Source organism: Ursus americanus, chromosome 16 (assembly GCF_024610735.1).
Source record: "Ursus americanus isolate L20-20 chromosome 16, mUrsAme1.1.p, whole genome shotgun sequence".
NCBI lineage: Eukaryota > Metazoa > Chordata > Mammalia > Carnivora > Ursidae > Ursus > Ursus americanus.
Window position 1 is genome coordinate 12,154,866 of NC_142142.1, and position 17,816 is coordinate 12,172,681.

The 17,816-nt window shown below is 38.5% G+C and overlaps 1 protein-coding gene across 2 annotated transcripts in view; it reads right to left on the reverse strand.

Annotated features, from left to right (window-relative positions):
* Window positions 1-10,322: 10,322 nt before the first annotated feature.
* RSF1 (remodeling and spacing factor 1) overlaps window positions 10,323-17,816 on the reverse strand; it is a 140,509-nt gene continuing 133,015 nt past the window's right edge. For both annotated transcript variants that reach the window (XM_045816177.2, XM_045816176.2), the window contains exons 14-16: window positions 17,577-17,797; window positions 15,073-15,261; window positions 10,323-12,879 (exon numbers count right to left, since the gene is read on the reverse strand). In XM_045816177.2, the coding sequence (XP_045672133.1) occupies window positions 12,314-12,879; window positions 15,073-15,261; window positions 17,577-17,797 (976 nt within the window). In that variant the 3' untranslated portion in view covers window positions 10,323-12,313. The remainder of the gene's footprint in view (window positions 12,880-15,072; window positions 15,262-17,576; window positions 17,798-17,816) is intronic.

Here is a 17,816-nt window from a genome sequence, read left to right on the forward strand (position 1 = left end):
CAGACCTACAGATTAAATGCAATCCCTATCAAAATTCCGATTGTCTTTTTTACAGAAATGGACAAACTGAACCTAAAATTGATATGAAATGCAAGGTACCCAGAATTGTCAAAATAATGTCATAAAGAAAGAAAAAGAGGTTGGAGGACTCACTTCCTGATTTAAAAATCTTAATACAGAGCTACAGTAATCAAGACTGTGTAGTACTGGCATAAGGATAGATACATAGATCAGTGGAATAAAATTAAATTAAGAGTCCAGAAGTAAACCCATGCATTTCTGGTCTACTGAATTTTGGCAAGGAAGCCAAAATAATTCAGTGAGGGAAAGAACAGTTTTTCAATAAATGGTGCTGGTATAACTGGATAGCCACACACAAAAGAATGAATTTGGTTCTCTCCCTGACACCATATACAAAAATAACTCAGAATGAATCTAACACCTAAACTTAAGAGCTAAACCTATAAAACTCTTAGAAAAAAACATAAAACATAAATTTTTGTGATATTATATTAGGCAACAAACAGTTTCTTAGGTATGACATCTAAAGCACAAGCAAACAAAAAACAAATTGGACTTCATCAAAATTAAAAACTTTTGTGTCAAAGGACACCATCAAGAAAGCAAAAAGACAATCTGAAGAATTGGAGAAAATATTTACAAGTCAAGTCATATATTTGGTAAGGATTGGTATCCATAATAAATAAAGGGCTCGTAACTCAATAAAAATACAGATAACCCAATTAAAAATGGGCAAAGGATTTGAACAGTTGTTTCTGAAAAGAAGTTAAACAATGGGCCAATGAGCACATGAGAAGATGCTCAATATCATTAATCTTCAGGGAAATGCAAATCAAAACCACAGTGAGAAACCGCTTCATACCCACTAGGATGGCTAGGAGACTGACAATCATAAGCGTTACTGATGTGGAGAAATTGGAACCCTCGCACACTGCCAGTTGGAATGTAAAACACTGTAGATGATGTGGAAAACAGTTTAGCAGTTCCTGAAAACATGAAACAAGAGTTACCATATGATCTAGCAATTCCATTCCTCGGTACGTACGTAAGGGAATTGAAAACATTTCCACACAAAACCTGTACTCGAATGCTTATTATTCATAGTAGCCCCACAGCGGAAATAATCTAAATATCCACCAACCGATGAATGGGTAAACGAGATGAATGAATAAACAACATGGTAGACTATTACGCATCCATAAAAAGGAATGCAGTACTGATTCATGCTAAAACATGGATGAAGTCATGAAAACATTCTAAATGAAAGAAGTCAGACACAAAAAGCCACATTTTGTATGATTCCATTTATATAAAATGTCTAGAATGGGCAAATCCTATAGACAGAAAGTAGATTAGTGGTTGCCAGGGTCTGAGGGGAAGGGAAGGATGGTCAGTGACTGCCAATAATATTGGGTTTCTTTTGGGGGTGATGACAACCTTGTGAATATACTAAGGACCTTTAAATTGTACATCTTCAAATGGTGACTCTTATGGTATGTGAATTATATCTCAATTTTAAAAAATCAAGAAGAAAGGTTTTTAAATGAAATTTACAAGAACTTCTGTTTTGGAAATCACTGCATAAGCACATCCGGACTATTAGAAGTGGCTGTGTCTCAGAGAGGACAGTCATCGCAAAGACTGCTTCCGAGCCCTCTCTTCCCCTCTTATATGCCTTTTCTGGTTGTGGGTCCTTGACTCTTTGGCACTGTCCTGATCCTGCTTACAACATCTCTTAGTTAAAGCCCTGCCTTCCGCATCAGTCTGAATCTGAAGCCAACTTTCCAGTTTTCAAGAACTGAGCCAGCTTGTGTCTCTTAAGCCCTACTTACCATCAAAATTTGTCCTTATTTAAAAAAAACAAACAAACCCACTAGACTTGAAATAGAGAAAATTTACTTTTATGGTTCAGACTAGAGACAGCACAGGTTCTAATCAGGTTTTGTCATCATTAATCAAGACCTTCCTCTAACTTTTAGGCTCCAAATGATAGAGTAAGAGCTATTTGATTGCATGTGTTCATGGTGCAATTACTGGTATCCTGCTAGCAGGCAATAATGCCAAAGAGAAAAGAAAACCGACATTTTCACGGAAAGGTAGGCAACAATTGCAGGGAAAAGGAAAACAACATCTCCCCTACTGTAAGTTTCAGGTTTCTGTAACAGTTGTTCCTAATGATGGAGTTCGTGTATGCTGCTGAGAAGCCTGCTGGTTTCCCAGAGTTTCTCTTAGGAATTTCTGACATTTCAGTGTGTCTTCAAATAAAGTTTAATATTTCTATAATCTATTTATTATCTTAACGACTGACAGTCAAATAAGAAATATCTGAGAGGGCGCCTTAGTGACTTAGTCGGTTAAGCGTCTGCCTTTGGCTCAGGTCATGATCCCAGGGTCCTGGGATCCAGTCCCACATTGGACTCCCTGCTCAGCGGGGAGCCTGTTTCTCCCTCTGCCTCTCTTATGAATAAAAAAATAAAACCTAAAAAGAAAAGAAATATCTGAGAGGCAGATTGAATGGAAGACAGGGTGACACTTTTGTTTTCAAGGATCGAGGTTCGTATAGAAAGGAATAGAGTATAGAGGGGTGGAGAGCAGGGTGAGATCACTGAGATGTGAAGATCATTAGGAGGCAAGAGGGAAGGGGTCAGATCAGGGACACAGAAGGGATGTGACAAAAACAGGAGACACCTCCTTCTGGGAGACAGGCTGGAGAGAAGGATGAGCGCCTGAGTGTGGATGAAGCAGCTCTGAAATGTCCAAGAATAACAGTAAGGAAGCTATAGGTGGCTTATACTGTGAACTAGTAGATTCCTAGTTACCTTCATGTGCTAAACTAATGCAGCAAACATTAAGTCGCATCCCCTTAGAGTATTCTTTTTCTTTGATTTTCATTTAGACTTTTAGGACCTTAAGGAATTCATGCAAAGTCATTGAAGGGTCAAAATGATACAAGCATTCATTTCACCCAACATTTAATTTAGTTTCACTATAATATTTTCATTATTTTTTAAAGATTTTATTTGAGAGAAAGGGAGAGCAAGCACACGAACAGGGAGGAGGGGCAGAGGAAGAGGGAAAAGCAGGCTCCTCGCTGCAGGGAACCTGATGTGGGGCTCCATCCCAGGACCCTGAGATCATGACCTGAGTCTAAAGCAGACGCTTAACTGACAGAGCCACCCAATTTTATAATTGTGCCTCTACTAAATGGTCCCAGTATAGTACACCAATTCTCAGTTTTTGAAAGAAAAGAATTCTTCTACATCCTCTGGTCTCATAATCTGAAAGAGATGTGGGCTGACAGCCATTCTCTGGATTCACTCTCAGCTCCAGAAAAGACTCCTTTAAACACTCTCAAGGCTGCCACAGCATTGTCACCTCCATTTAACTGATTCTGTTTAAGTGAAAATTTCAAATAAACCACTGAGGAACTGTAGCTGTCATTTCTTGTCAGCATATATCAGCTTTCACTCATTTGGTGAGATTCTAATTTAAAAAGTTCTTTACAGGGGCGCCTGGGTGGTGCAGCTGTTGGGCATCTGCCTTTGGCTCAGGGCGTGATCCCGGCCTTATGGGATCGAGCCCCATATCGGGCTCCTCCGCTGGAAGCCTGCTTCTTCCTCTCCCACTCCCCCTGCTTGTGTTCCCTCTCTCGCTGGCTGTCTCTCTGTCACATAAATAAATAAAATCTAAAAATAAATAAATAGATAGATAGATAGATAGATAGATAGATAGATAGATAGATGATAGATAAAAAGTTCTTTACCTAGGGGGCGCCTGGGTGGCTCCGGCGTTAAGCGTCTACCTTCGGCTCAGGTCATGATCCCAGGGTTTTGGGATCAAGCCCTGCATTGGGCTCCCTGTTCAGCGGAAAGCCTGCTTCTCCCTCTCCCACTCCACCTGCTTGTGTTCCCTCTCTCACTGTGTCTCTGTCAAATAAATAAAATCTTAAAAAAATAAAATAAATAAAATAAAAGGTTCTTTACCTAAATAGTTAATCAGTATTTTTTAAAAGTAATCTCTATGCCCAATGTGGGGCTCAAATTCATGACCCCGAGATCAAACAATCGAATACTCCACCTGCTGAGCCAGCCAGGTGCCCCAGTTAATCAGTATTTTCTTTAAAAGACTTTATTTATTTTTAAAGATTTATTTATTGGGGGGGGTGGGGGGAAAGGGAGGAGAAGGAGAGAAGCAGACTCCCAGGTGAGTGCAGAGCCCGATGTGGGTGGGGCTCGATCTCACCTCCATCTCACGACCCTGAGATCATGACCTGAGCTGAAATCAAGAGTCAGCTGCTTAACTGACTGAGCCACCCAGGTGATCCAATTTATTTATTTTAGAGAGGAGGAGAGAGAGCACACAGAGAGCGTGAGCACGGGGAGGGGCAGAGGGAGAGGGAGAGAGAGAACCTCAAGCAGATGCCCCACTGAGCGTGGAGCCCCATGCAGGGCTGGATCTCACCACCCCAAGATCATGATCTGAGCCAAAATCAAGAGTCGGTCACTCAACTGACTGAGCCACCCAGGAGCCCCAGTTAATCAGTATTTTTGATCAGAATGCGAATAGTGATGAATTCCACTAGTTTGTTGGTAAAAAAAAAAAAAAAAAGAGAGAGAGAGAGAGAGTTCACTGTCAATCTTACTATAACCCAGAATATGTAAGCATTTGTAGGTGAGACTCATACTCAGGATTGTTGGAAGGGCCACTTAAAGTCATCTCGTCTAACCACTTCTAGAATGTGTTGATGTGTTACACTCCTGCCAAGTGGCAGTTCAGCCTAAACCCAAACATCCCCCATTGGTGAGAATTCACTCCCAAAGCTATCATTACAGAACTCTGTAAAAAAGTTTTCCCATAGAATAAACGAAAGCTGTTGCCTTATGGTTTTTGTGTTCTCTCTCTAGTTCTGTGCTCCCACAGGACCACACCAAACCAACAAGTCCAAGGCCTCTTTAATGTGTCAGTTCTCTAGAAGCTAAAGAGAAGTCTTTCTGAAGACAGCCTTCTAATACCTATAATTCACCTAGCTGGCGTACAGCCTTAAAACTTACTTTGGGGAAATGGATACACTTGCAAATTTACTTTCTAGATAGTAGAGAACAATTCATCTGTTCCTTAGATGACAAAATTTTCAGGCTGCATCAACTATTATTGAAAATTCTGTATGGTGACTAATATAACAAAATAAATATTATTAAAAAAAATTCTTAGCTTTCTATGTGCCATGAAGTTTAAAATAAACTAAGTTTGCAAACACATCATGCTAAATACATCAAATTATTTAAATTTTTTATTATGACAATTGACATATATTAAGTGAAAGAAATGACAGAAGTATTATAATAAAACATTTTGAAAGAAAAAGTTACACAATTAGGCCAATAGCTATAAAATAGCTTTAGGCCTGGCTTATAACACCAAGAGTTCTGATCAGACTGTAGTGAGACATTGAACATTTCATTAACAAAAAATATTGGCACCAGCCACAACATATTTTGGTTGTCACTTACAAGGAATATTATATTTAAACAACTATGCACTGCAATTCTAACACACTAGGTGTTCATACACTGCAGTTAACCCCTGAAGCTTTAAGCTACCAGGAATTCCCATATTTTCTATGCACAAAATTTACTTTGTGCATTATTGGAATCACATTTCCAGTTTTCAAATCTCCCCCCAACACACACACACATGCAGTACATTATATGTGGCAGAGAGCACTCCAGCTTCCCCTATTTGACTAACAGCACGTTCCTGATTACCTCCACAGTTTTATGCTAATCTTGGAGCTTCTGCTTTAGCTCGCATCTCCTAGAAACAAAATAAAGCATTCTGAGAACCTATTCCAGGAATAATTTCTTTTTATGCATAGGAAAATAAAGCATTTCATATAAGCACGTCTGAAAATCCAAGAGGCATTTTGATCAAATACGCCCTGAATCTCAGCTACTATTACTTTAAAGTCAAATGAAAATTTAACATATACCATTTACAAGTTCTTTATCTGGAATTTGTATTCCTCACCTGGAAATTCATGATTCCCAGGCTTCTCCTCGGAACGGATGAAGCTAGCAAAGAAACTGGCAATCCCACATTAGCTGACAATAGATTCAGGTAGTTTAGATAGAAATTTTGACACACTTGGATGAATTTAATTCTTTATGAGAATACACTTGTGCTATAAAGGTGAGGAGTTAGGCTCGTAAAATTACCAGATGGCAAACATACTGGTGTCAATAGAAGTTATGGTAAAATGTGCCATGTAAGACTGCTAGACTCAGCAACTGTACAAGCTTTAAAGACACTTTTCATCAAATGTGGAGAGAATTGGAATTTGAATCTGATATCCCTTCCAGCAGAAAAATATTCCTGTGGCATTAAGTCTACTGAATAGCAAGAACCAAATCAAGCAATGCTAGTTTTCCCTTCTTTCACAGACTGAAAAGAAACCAAGCTCTGCCCAACCCGCCCCGCCTGTCCCAGCTGGGGACACTCCCTTTCAAAGTGTACACAAAACCTCCTGGCAGGTTTGGGCAAGCTGCAATTCAGATACTTATCAAGAAGCTACTTTGCTAAGAGAACAAAACACCAGACCAACATTGAGAATACCCTAGTTAGGCATCACGAAAATCACACACTGTAATATGCTGTTAACTGCCAAATTTAGGCTATTATCGCTGTTCCGAAATTGAAAATTCATTTACACTAATATAAACTAGATCCATGTGTGCACATGTATGTGTCTATATGTGTGTCTATGTGTGTGTCTATATGTGTTTGTGCATAGTGTTCATGCAGTGACCTTAAAGCTTTGGAAATAAGGGTTATTAGCCTAATTCCAAGGCTTGTCCACATAGCAGTATTGACATGCACCAACTCTGCTAAAGGGCAGGAAAATGAAAAAGACCATGGCACAAATTTTTAAACAGTTTTAGGTTTAATTACATAATGCACCTGTAGATGTTCTAGCATAAACACAATTGTAAAAATCTACATCCTATTTTAGGGTATTTTTCCACCTCCCAACCCTTAAAAGCTGTACAGTTATATAAAAAATGTGACTCTCAAGCAAAATAAACTTTTTTTTTTGCAACATACAAAATAAGTTAAATGATTCAGAAGGTCTTGAGCCATTAAGTATCCCAATGACTGTGTTCTGGCCATCCATAAGCATGACATGCAGCTCCTGGTCTATGACCAGAACTCAATAAATACAGGTCAAACAAAACCCCAAACACTTAAATTAGATTTCTTTAGAAAGTGATGAAAGTCAAGAAAATATATAATTAGGGTTAACAATTCCATTCTTAACTTACATCATCCAGTGGCAAAATGAACAAGGCAGGTCACTCAGTCCTTAGTGCATTTACTAGCTTGTACCGGTTTGGCAAAAAACACAAATGTAGTTCCTTTAAATGTTTTTTCTCATTCAAAATGTCTAAGGAGCTTAATTAATAAATTTCTATTCGTCTAATAATTTGTTATGCCCTCTCGTATAACTTATGCATAGGATAGATATATCTTAAAAGTTATTAAAATAAAAATAACATTTTCATTAATTGAAATCACAATGTGCCAGAATTGGGTTTGCAGCATTTCCCAGAATGAAACTGTATAAATATAAAATGAAAAAAAAAATTGAGCTCACATGACCAAAATAAGGGGAAAAAATCCACTAATGGAGTCCTATTCTAATCAATTTCTGAGAGGGTTTATATGAATAAAAGAAGTATTGAGTATACATATAAAGTGGTTATATACCAAGCACACTACAGTTTGGCTTATGAAGATTGCTTGCTTACTGGGGAATGACTCTCTCTTCAATGTATGTTACATAGTTACTTAGCAATTCTTGGCACTCAAAAAATGGTAAGTGATAATTGAAGTGAAATATCTTGAAAACAAATTATTAAGTGTACACATAACACAGTAACCCAGTTTAAATACACTGATAGCAAAGGCCTTGTCTTTTGGGATTGGTATAAAAATAAGAAAATCAGCAGCTGAACTGCCACTTGCAAAGCAGGTTTACAGGTACACACTGGGAATGGTGGATAAAATAGGAATGGATTTTATTCTAAGAAGGCTAGTAACAATATTAAGCAGAGGACTAGGTAGATTATAGCAGATAGCAGTCTTGGCATTCTTACTTCTTGGTGAACCAGGAATATTTTTTTAGAATATCAAACCAAGAAGAGGAATTTCACTGTTTTTCTCTAAACTTTCTGTAATTCAATGTTCATAATTTCACATCAGTCACAATTATTTGTCTTATGTCTTTTTACAATGTCAATTAATGATTTCAAAGGGTTCATTTTTAATTTCTCCTAACATCTAAAGTATGTATACACATATTAACATATATATACATACATATATGTATGTTCTATTTTAAAACAAGATCTGGGTCTTTGAATACGTGGTTCTATAGCTGTGAGGCCATCATGGACCTGTTTCACTGTGTTGGTGCAGGGCAGAGTTCCCAATTTCTTCTGAATATTCAACTTACAGGTTCATTGGGTTCCTTCCAGTTATATGGTAGAACTAGCGTGTGGTTAACGTCACTCATCCCCACAAACATAAGCTAAAGAGGCATTCTTTGTGACAAAGTAAATTCCATCAATCCCATTTAAAAACTGGTAACATTTTCCCACCATTTTACCTCTAAACAAGTACACGCCTACATTGTTCTTAGTATATATATGTTGCTCAGATGCATACTATGGGATGGAATCTATCAACCAAAAAAGTGAGAACTGGAGTTTGTAATATCCTTTTACAATGCATTTGTTTAAAAATGTTTTTCACAACAACTTCTTTAGCATTCAAAGTCCTTGGTTCTTTGGCAGGTCATATATATATATATATAAAAGACTATCAGTAGACATGAATTTATTCTAAATGAAGCTCCTCTTTATTCTCTGCATCTGCAACCTTGACCCACTGGAAAAAGATGTGTCAAGGAAACCCAACCTCAATGTATCAGGTAAACTCTTGAAAAGCTCTCTGCCATCATTCTCTAATAATGTGCCAACAATGGAAAATGTTTTACACTACACCCTATTTCATCGACACAAGTCTACAAAAACAAAATGTGTATTTTCAGTCTGAGTTCCTTTCATATATTTTAATTTGGCTAGTTTTCAAACCTTTACAGAATTGCAAACTAAACATTCTGCACACTAAACTACATCTCCCCTTAATACATGTGCTAGCCTGTGGAATATGACATTGGGAGTCCGCCTGTACTGCAAAAAAGGTTTAAAGTATTAAAGGACTCCATTATATGGCAGCTCCGGATGGATCTAAGCCCACGGATAGTACTCTAAGGACCAAGATGTTCTAAACTCTAGATGAGCTGCTGCTTTCCTATGCTCTGTCCAGTTCCTAATGACTGAATTGTACCTTCGGATACAGGACATTTACTTTTTCCTACATTTTTTTTTAAGTTCTTCAAAACTTGTTCAGTTAATATTTCAGTGAACACAAGACTTTATGAGGGACTAAATCTAATCACCAAGCAGCAGAACTGGTTTTGAACTGTTCAACATTTAATCGCCCATAATTAACCTGTCTGCATAATAATTTGTAAGTTCAGCTGCTTGGATTGCACTCTTTGTAGATGAAACGGTTAATTGGCTTAATCAGAATGTAAGGTTAGAAGGCAGACATTGATTATCAAGTTCAAAAACGACTTCATTCAAGTTCGGTAAATTAATAGGCAGCAAAAGTGGTATCATAACCCATGTCAGTGGGACCTATGCTAAGTTGAATACTCAGTCTTTACTATGATAACAATGACCTTTTGCTCTCTGTAGGAGAAGGGTAAAAAGAACTCCTTTATTTCACATTAGGCATCCTGTAAAATAAATAATCTACCCCACTGGATACTTCTTATCACTTGCTTAGCTATAGAGTGGTGGAAGCAGGAGCTGGTGTGTCCAGAGGTAGAGACCGCGTACGTGGGAGTTTCTATACGGTAGTGGCTTTACCCAGCTGCGGGACTAAAATGGTAGAGGAAGAACGGGGGCAGGGGAGGCCGCCCGCACATTCTAACCACTTACCTTGCACTAGTAGGAATCCTTCTACTGCCTGCCTGTTAGATAGTTAAAAAGGCTAACTAACATTCTTACCTGACTTTCAAACAAATGAACGAACCTGGCTAGAAAGGAGGCCTGGTACGTGAATATGGCTCCTTACGTAACCCTGCTCTACTGTCTATAAGTGTAAGCCCTTCCCTCCCTTCCAGTGGAACATTGTCTCAAAATAAAAATCACAACTTGCTTGGAACCACATGCTATTGGTGCATCCTATTTTTAGGCTGCTTTCATTATTTTATTTTTTATACAGATACATATACATTGCTAGAATCAAAGCAAAAATATTAATGGGCAGGTACTACACAACTAAAGTGAAACAAAACAAAACAAACAAAAGAACCAACAAATGAAAAACAACAGCTATAAACTTTCAAGGCCAAAAGATAAGATTTAAGGGCAACACCTGTTGAGGAAGGAAAAGGAGTATAAAGTTTCTAGAGAGGTATTTATAATGCAAGTCTAATGCCAGCTTTTTAATAATAAAAAAGAGAAGTGCTTTACTATACACTGACTAGCACATATAATGCTTAATTTGGAAAGAAAAATTAACAAAGTTCCTTGGGCCAGCAGCAGATATGGTGTGTCCATTGCCGGCAACAGACACAACACCGGAACAGAAAAACCCAAATCCCAGGGCAAAAGTATTCACAGAAGTAATGGCTGAAGGTTTCAGAATTTGACAGGCAAGGTTTAATCACAAGTGCTACACTTTATACAATGTTATTTATGGCTCTGCCTGAAATTTTACAGCTGTAACAGTAACTAAATAAGACAAAGTTCATATTTTAGTGTCAATTACATGTTAGATATTTAGTTATAAACCCCTTTTTCTTGAAACAAAGGGCTTCTCTTTCATTAAAGTGTTGAGATGTTTGAAATGGATGTCATGCCCATTAAGTATATTGGCGGTTCTCAATCAACTCTAGGTTGGTTGTGTGACTATTCATGAATTTTATTAGAAGTCTAATGGCCAAAGGCCAAAACTACATTCAAACCCTGCTAATATATCCAGGCAGATAGGAAATTCCAACGCACACACATACACACACACACATATACACACACATACATGCTAAAACTCAAACTAAAAACCTCCCAAAGGAACTGCTTTGTTTGTAGACTTCAATTTGAAGTAGATACTAAGGGCAAGAATAGACCAGTTAAAATTCACCTGAAAATCCTTTCCCCGTCATCAAATGTGCTAAAATACCGCTGTCAGCTTAGCATCTCTTCATGTATGTTATGTATAGATGTATTTCTCTCAAAATGGGATATTTCAGATATTTAAATATCAAGTGGCCAGAAGACAAGAGTTACACTATCTGCCAAGTTTACAGTCCACCTGGGCCTAAGGAAAGACCACACTTATTTCACTAATAACTCTCCATTGATAGGATATTAGAGGCCACCTCATCACCACTGCATAAAGCTGCTTAAAAAAATTTGCTGCTAGCACAATCTGGTTGTCAAAGCTTCATTATACATTTTACTGTACAAATGTTTTTCAGATGATTTTTTTTTTTAAACAAGAAACTCCGCTATAACAGAAACTCAGGTTCGAGTTTTTAATGATGGTGCTTTCTCCATCTCTTCTTTATTAAGTGTGGTTATCTCCAATAGTAAACAAGTTGATATCATGAATGCTGTTACTGAATGACTTATGTATGATGTTATCTACAGTTCTCAAACTGCAACAATACAGACTGGAACTTTTAAACAGTCTGTCATCATCATCATCTATGCCATGAATGTTTAAATATAATATATATTTAATATGAAAAAGCTAAAGCACAAGTGCTTTCTCCCACCCCTAATTGTCTTGGGCCCTCACAGATTTGGAATGCATTCTTATCCACCCTTTTTCACAAAGTCAGGAGAGCTCAGGAAATATAAAGTCAAAAATATACAAATCTTTGTTGTTATTATAATAAGATTTTTTTCCATGAATGAAATTACCAAGGACCATGAACTTGGAAAAAGAAAATCAAAAGGAATTTACAGCAATTATTTATCGTCAAAGTTCAAAACTGGTCACTTCACAGAAAGACTTCAGGGTTTGTTGAAATTTTTCTTCTAAAAAGTCATTCTGTAGTGGAGTTTTCTAGGAAAAATAAAACAGCTTTTAATAACTGGCCCGCTGGTGTGAGAGCTACCGTGGAATAAATTAGCACAAAAATGGAAAAAAAGTCTTATAACTGTTCACTGTTACAGACATAATCAACAAGGTCAGTCACTCTTAAAAGCTCATCTTCCTCCTCTTCTGGTGCCCCTGCCTCCTGCCCGCCATTTGTCCCATTGGGGGCCAGGCTCGCACTGGCTGTGCTGTTGTCCTTGGGGGTCTGAGGCTTCTCAGCTGGCTTGCCAATCAAGTTCTCAATGGCTTTGCCAGGACTCTGTCCATTGGTGGAAGGCAAGTCCACTAAGCTATAGTCCAAAGGGCTCCCCACCTTGCCTACATTTTCAAAGTCCTCTTCCTCATCGCTGTCTATCCGATAGGGCTTCTTGGTGCTCTCCTGTTCGGAGGGCAGGACCCTGGGCTGGCTGTCATGGGCAGGCTGATCCGCATCTCCATGAGCATTGTCACAACTCTCCTCCTCGTCTGTCTCGATCCGGTGTAGCCGTTTTCGAGATGGTTTGCCTTCTTCCTGCTCATCTGCTTCTGAATACTCATCTGTGCTTCGACCCCGCTTTCGAACTGAGCGCTTTGATTCTTTAGCTAGCTCATCATCTTCAGAGTTCTTGGACATATAGCTCTCTAGAATAAACAGCACATTTAAGCCATCGACACAGTTAGCCATAACAGATGTAAGTAATTTTCCTATTCCTCCCCACATTTCACCCCATGTCCTGCTTTCAGACTTGCCCGTGCATTCGTATTTCCCTCCAATAACTGGCCTGATTTCTCTCTCCTCTCAGGCCTGCAATAATCAACTGAACGATCCATAGTGTCTTTTTTAACTAAGATTTTAGGAAAGAGCAAAGTCAGATTTCTTAGAAAACCAATACGATGATCCTTAAATTAAATGAAGATAGGGTGGTCACAAACTGAGAAACTCCTATCCACTACCCCTCCAATTACGGAATCACGTAAAGCTCCTGATAAGGACAGATTAAACTGAGCACCCAAATCCGGGCATCTGAAACACTGCGCTAATTCTTAACCCATGTTCTTAAGTGCCGTTCCTTGGTAGTCTTTCAATGTCTTCTTTTTGTCTGTACTTACATCTAGGTGGTCTCACCTCATCTCATGGCTCTGCCTCTGTATGCTGATGCCTCACACTTGTCTTAGGCCACCCCTAAATTCCAGACTCAGGTATCAACAACCTGCCCACTCGACATCTATGCTGGGATTTTTAAACAGGCATTTCAAACCTCACGTGTCCAGAACCGAGGTCCTACACTTCTGCCTCAAACCTGCACTGCCCTGGTCTCCGCCATCTGAGTTACCGACAACTCTACTGGTCTAATCGCTTCGTCATCTCTTTGGTATTTTCTTTCTCCCATCTAACCAAACAGTAAATCCTCTGAGTCTACCTTCAAAATACAGCTATAATCTTGGCAATCTGCTTGTTTTGTTTTTTAAAGGGCAGGCCCTACAAGTCTCTATTACAACTACTCAACTTTACGTAAAAGAAGCCACAGACAATATGTAAGAAACAATGGGCGTGACTGGTCCAATAAAACTTGATTTACAAAGTATTTACACAAACAGGTGGGCTGTAGTTGCGGACTACTGCTCTTCGTGATGGGACCCCTGTTGGTCTCTGCATCATCTGTGCAGTTCTTCCCTTCACTCATTCTCCTTCAACCACCCTGGCTTCCTCTCTGTTCCCGAACAAGCCAGGCACAAACCTGCCTCCGGGCCTTCACGTTAGTTGCTCCATCTGCCTGTGTCACTCTTCTTTCAGATAAATGCACCACACACACCCAACATTATGTCAGGTCTTTACTCAAATGCGGTCTTCTCAGTGAGGTGTTCCTGTGGTGCCCTATGAGACCCCAGCGACTCCCCCAACCCAACTCTTCCTTCTCCTTTATTCTTCTCCATAGCATTGACCCCCACCTAATACAGCATAAGTTCTACTTATCTTGTTTATTATCTCTCCCCCTAATTAAAATAAGAGTTACATACAGGAGTTACATGCTTCTGGCTGTTTTGTTCACTGTTTTAGTCCCAGTGCCTAGACTAGTGACTAGTACAATAAGTCCTTTTTTTTAATAGTCGAATTACTGAATTTGTTTGTCTTTAATGACACATGAAGATAAATACACACAATCAGATGTTCATCTCCTTTCTTTAGCCTCCCACGTTCAAACATTTTTTTTCCCTTTCTTTTCTGGCTTGGGCTCAAACTTAATTGATAAGGATCTTTCAAATCTTCATAGGAGATAATAAATAATGGAGAATTAAATAAGTAAAAAAAGAAAGGGGCAAAGGTGAGGGTTAGAATCATTTAAAAGAACTGGAATAACCACAAGACTCAATGGATATCACAAATTCGTATTTTAGAGATTTTCCTACACTCCTGGTATGGAGCATAGCTAGAAGTACTAAGAAATAAAACAGTTACCAACCGAAGCTCACTGCCAAGGTGGGAAGAGACAGCAGGCACCTGTATTTGAAACCTTTTAGTTATGCCGGGCATAGATTATTTCAAAATGAGGGCCGTGAATAATAAGGGAGAAGAATCCTTGCTCAGATCTTAATTTTCTGAGACTTGTCTATTTCAATGAAGAGTTTAATTACAGTGGAGACATTAAAAATTAGTATCTTATCAAGTATCATTTATTTAAACTATAAAAAGGGACCAGGCGGGAAAGAATGGATTTTGTCTCAAAGATATCACTGCTTATACAAAATTCTATGAAATGGTACAGAACCACAATCCTGAGTTTACTTTATAGCTGCCTTGTACAAACTTCTGTAAACTGGAGATCTGCTCCTTACCTTCACTCTCTGAACTGGAAAGCCTGCGCTTGTGAACTCGTCTGATTTCTTTCCCACGTCGTAAACTCTTCTGGGAACCATCACTTTCGGAATCTTCTTTGTAGTTAATTTGTCTTTTCTGGTTCCTCCTTGACCGCCTTCGCCGAGTTTCTACAAAATCATCACTAAAATCATCGCTAAAATCACTTTCTGTTCAAGGAAAAAGAAATACAAAATTTAAGTCTACTAAAGAGAAACGTAATTAGCTTAGGTTATAAAAACGTAAAGCTATTAAGTAGGGTTCAGTAATAACAATTTTTAAATTAGTAATAATGGTTATAAGTCTCTCCCTCTTTTTTAAAGTAGGCTCCACAGCCAGCATGGGGCTCGAACTCAAAACCCTGAGACCAAGAGTCGCATGCTCTACTGACTGAGCCAGCCAGGCACCCCTAACAAGCCTCTTATTTTCCTCTTAACAGTATGAGTAAATGTGTAGGGGTCTTTAATGCCAAAGCTCACTGATGTTTCCTACTAGCAGCCAATGTTTGAGAGTAAAAGATGTTTTATACAATCTTTATCTTATTCAACCTAGAGCTTCCCAGCCAGCTACACGGCCGCTCTTCTTGGTGGATAGTCACTATTCTACCGCAAAATAATCTGCTGTTCCCACGTGTACAGATGTGCGGTACAGTTATAACTTCACGATGTACTGCACAGATTAAAATCTCTAGTCTCAGAAAACCGATAAACCTGTTTCAAAGAAGTACAGAACTGGAGTTGTATTTTTGGCTTTTTTCCAAATGGAAGTAAAACCTGCTAACTATAGCATACTTCAACTCTCAAAGTGTTGTTAAATAGCACTATCCTTACCATCTCTGATTAGCAAACAAGAGACTATGACATTATGTTAGAGCAGTTTTTCAGGAGTGCTAACAAACTCCACTGAATTATCACATCCAGCCTTGTTCTCTAATGAATTTCAAATACTTCAAACAAACACTTCAAAATGGCCGACCAACAAACAGTTTGAAGGAGTCCCTACCGGCCAAATCTGGGAAAAACTGAGCCTACAGAGTGATGATAATGTATTATACCCACAGACTAAAATAAGGATCCATAAGTACGTACTGATACAAAGAAATAAATGTATGGGGGAGAAGGGAGAGCGCTTGCTTAAAGAACACCAAATAATAAATATAAAAAGAATGATGGGGCCAGGAAATCATCAATGAATGCTAAAACTCTGGGTGAAACATCTGCAAAGAAATGGTATATATACAGTCTCAAAATGCCCGCCTACAAATTACTGTTAATTACAAAGGTAAAAATAATGGAGACCTGGAGAACAAATATTAGCTCTGTGATATTCCTGCTGAAAATGTATAACCTGAATCTAATCGCAGGAAACAAAAAAACCCTGACTGAGGGACATATTACAAATTAAGCACTGTGTATTCTTCAAAAATGTCAGAATCAATAAAGACAAAGTTTGAGGAATATTCTAGATTAAAGGAGACTAGAGACATGAATAAATGCAACGTGTACTCCTGGATTAGATCCTGGACTAGGAAAAAAATTGATATAAAGGACAATTTTGAGACACCTGATGAAATCTGAATCTGTACTGTTATTTAGATAAAGTAGTATATCAATGTTTTATTTATTATTTTTTCTAAAAAATATTTTACTTATTTGAGAGAGAGCGAGCATGAACAGGGGGACGGGGAGGGGCAGGAGGAGAGGGAGAAGCAGACTCCCCTGCCGAGCAGGGAGCCCGATGCAGGACTTGGTCCCAGAACCCCGAGACCATGACCTGAGCTGAAGACAGACGCTTAACCAACTGAGCCATCCAGGTGCCCCTCAATGTTTTAAAATACCCGATTCTGATAATTCTACTATGGTTATATGATATATGAAACAGAAGACCCATAAGCCCAGCCAGATGGAGGATGTAATACTCCTTCCTGGCTGTGACGTTTCCTCAGTGACAGGACAGCTACCTAGCTGCCAATTCTATGCAGTACTCCTATCTGCTCTTTAGATGCTGTGCCTGTCACGACTTATTCAGTTAATAAGGATCAGCATAAAATATAAGAACATCAACTACTGCTAATTTATAAAAAATGAAGCATCACCGATAGTGATGTAAGTGTTAGAAATAACTGGTGAACCTTCTCTTTCCAACTGCTAGATACCTGAGAAAAATGTTCTCAGCATACTGAGAACGATTCCAAAGAAACACTATGAACATAAAGTCTAGGCATGGAAACTTTGCACCAAAAGATTTCATCATAATCCTAAATGAATTTGGTATCCAGTTAACACATCCATCTGTATTTATTTTCTTAGATATGCTTTCTGTGCTTTCTGTGCAAAACTTAAGTTACTAGTGAGTCATAAAAAGAGAATTCAAAGTTTTATCAGAAAGCTTATATTACCAATGAATGAAATTTTATCTTAAGAACTCTAAACTACAGAAGTTCTAAGAACTGAGTTGGTGTGATACGGGTATAAGTTATTTTTACCAGAGTCTCTACTGTTCTCCTCAGATTCCTCCTCTTCATCATCGTCAGAGTACTTTTTCTTTGGGGTCTTTCTCCGCAAACGCCTGCTTTGCCTCATTGGCCGGGAAGGATGTCGCCTCAGTCTCCGGCTACAGAAATCAGTGTCACTGTCATCGTTTGATGGTGGGTCTTCTTCACTTTCATCTGGGTTTTCATCAGATACAACAAACTCATCTTGAGATCTGTCCAAGAGAAATCAGA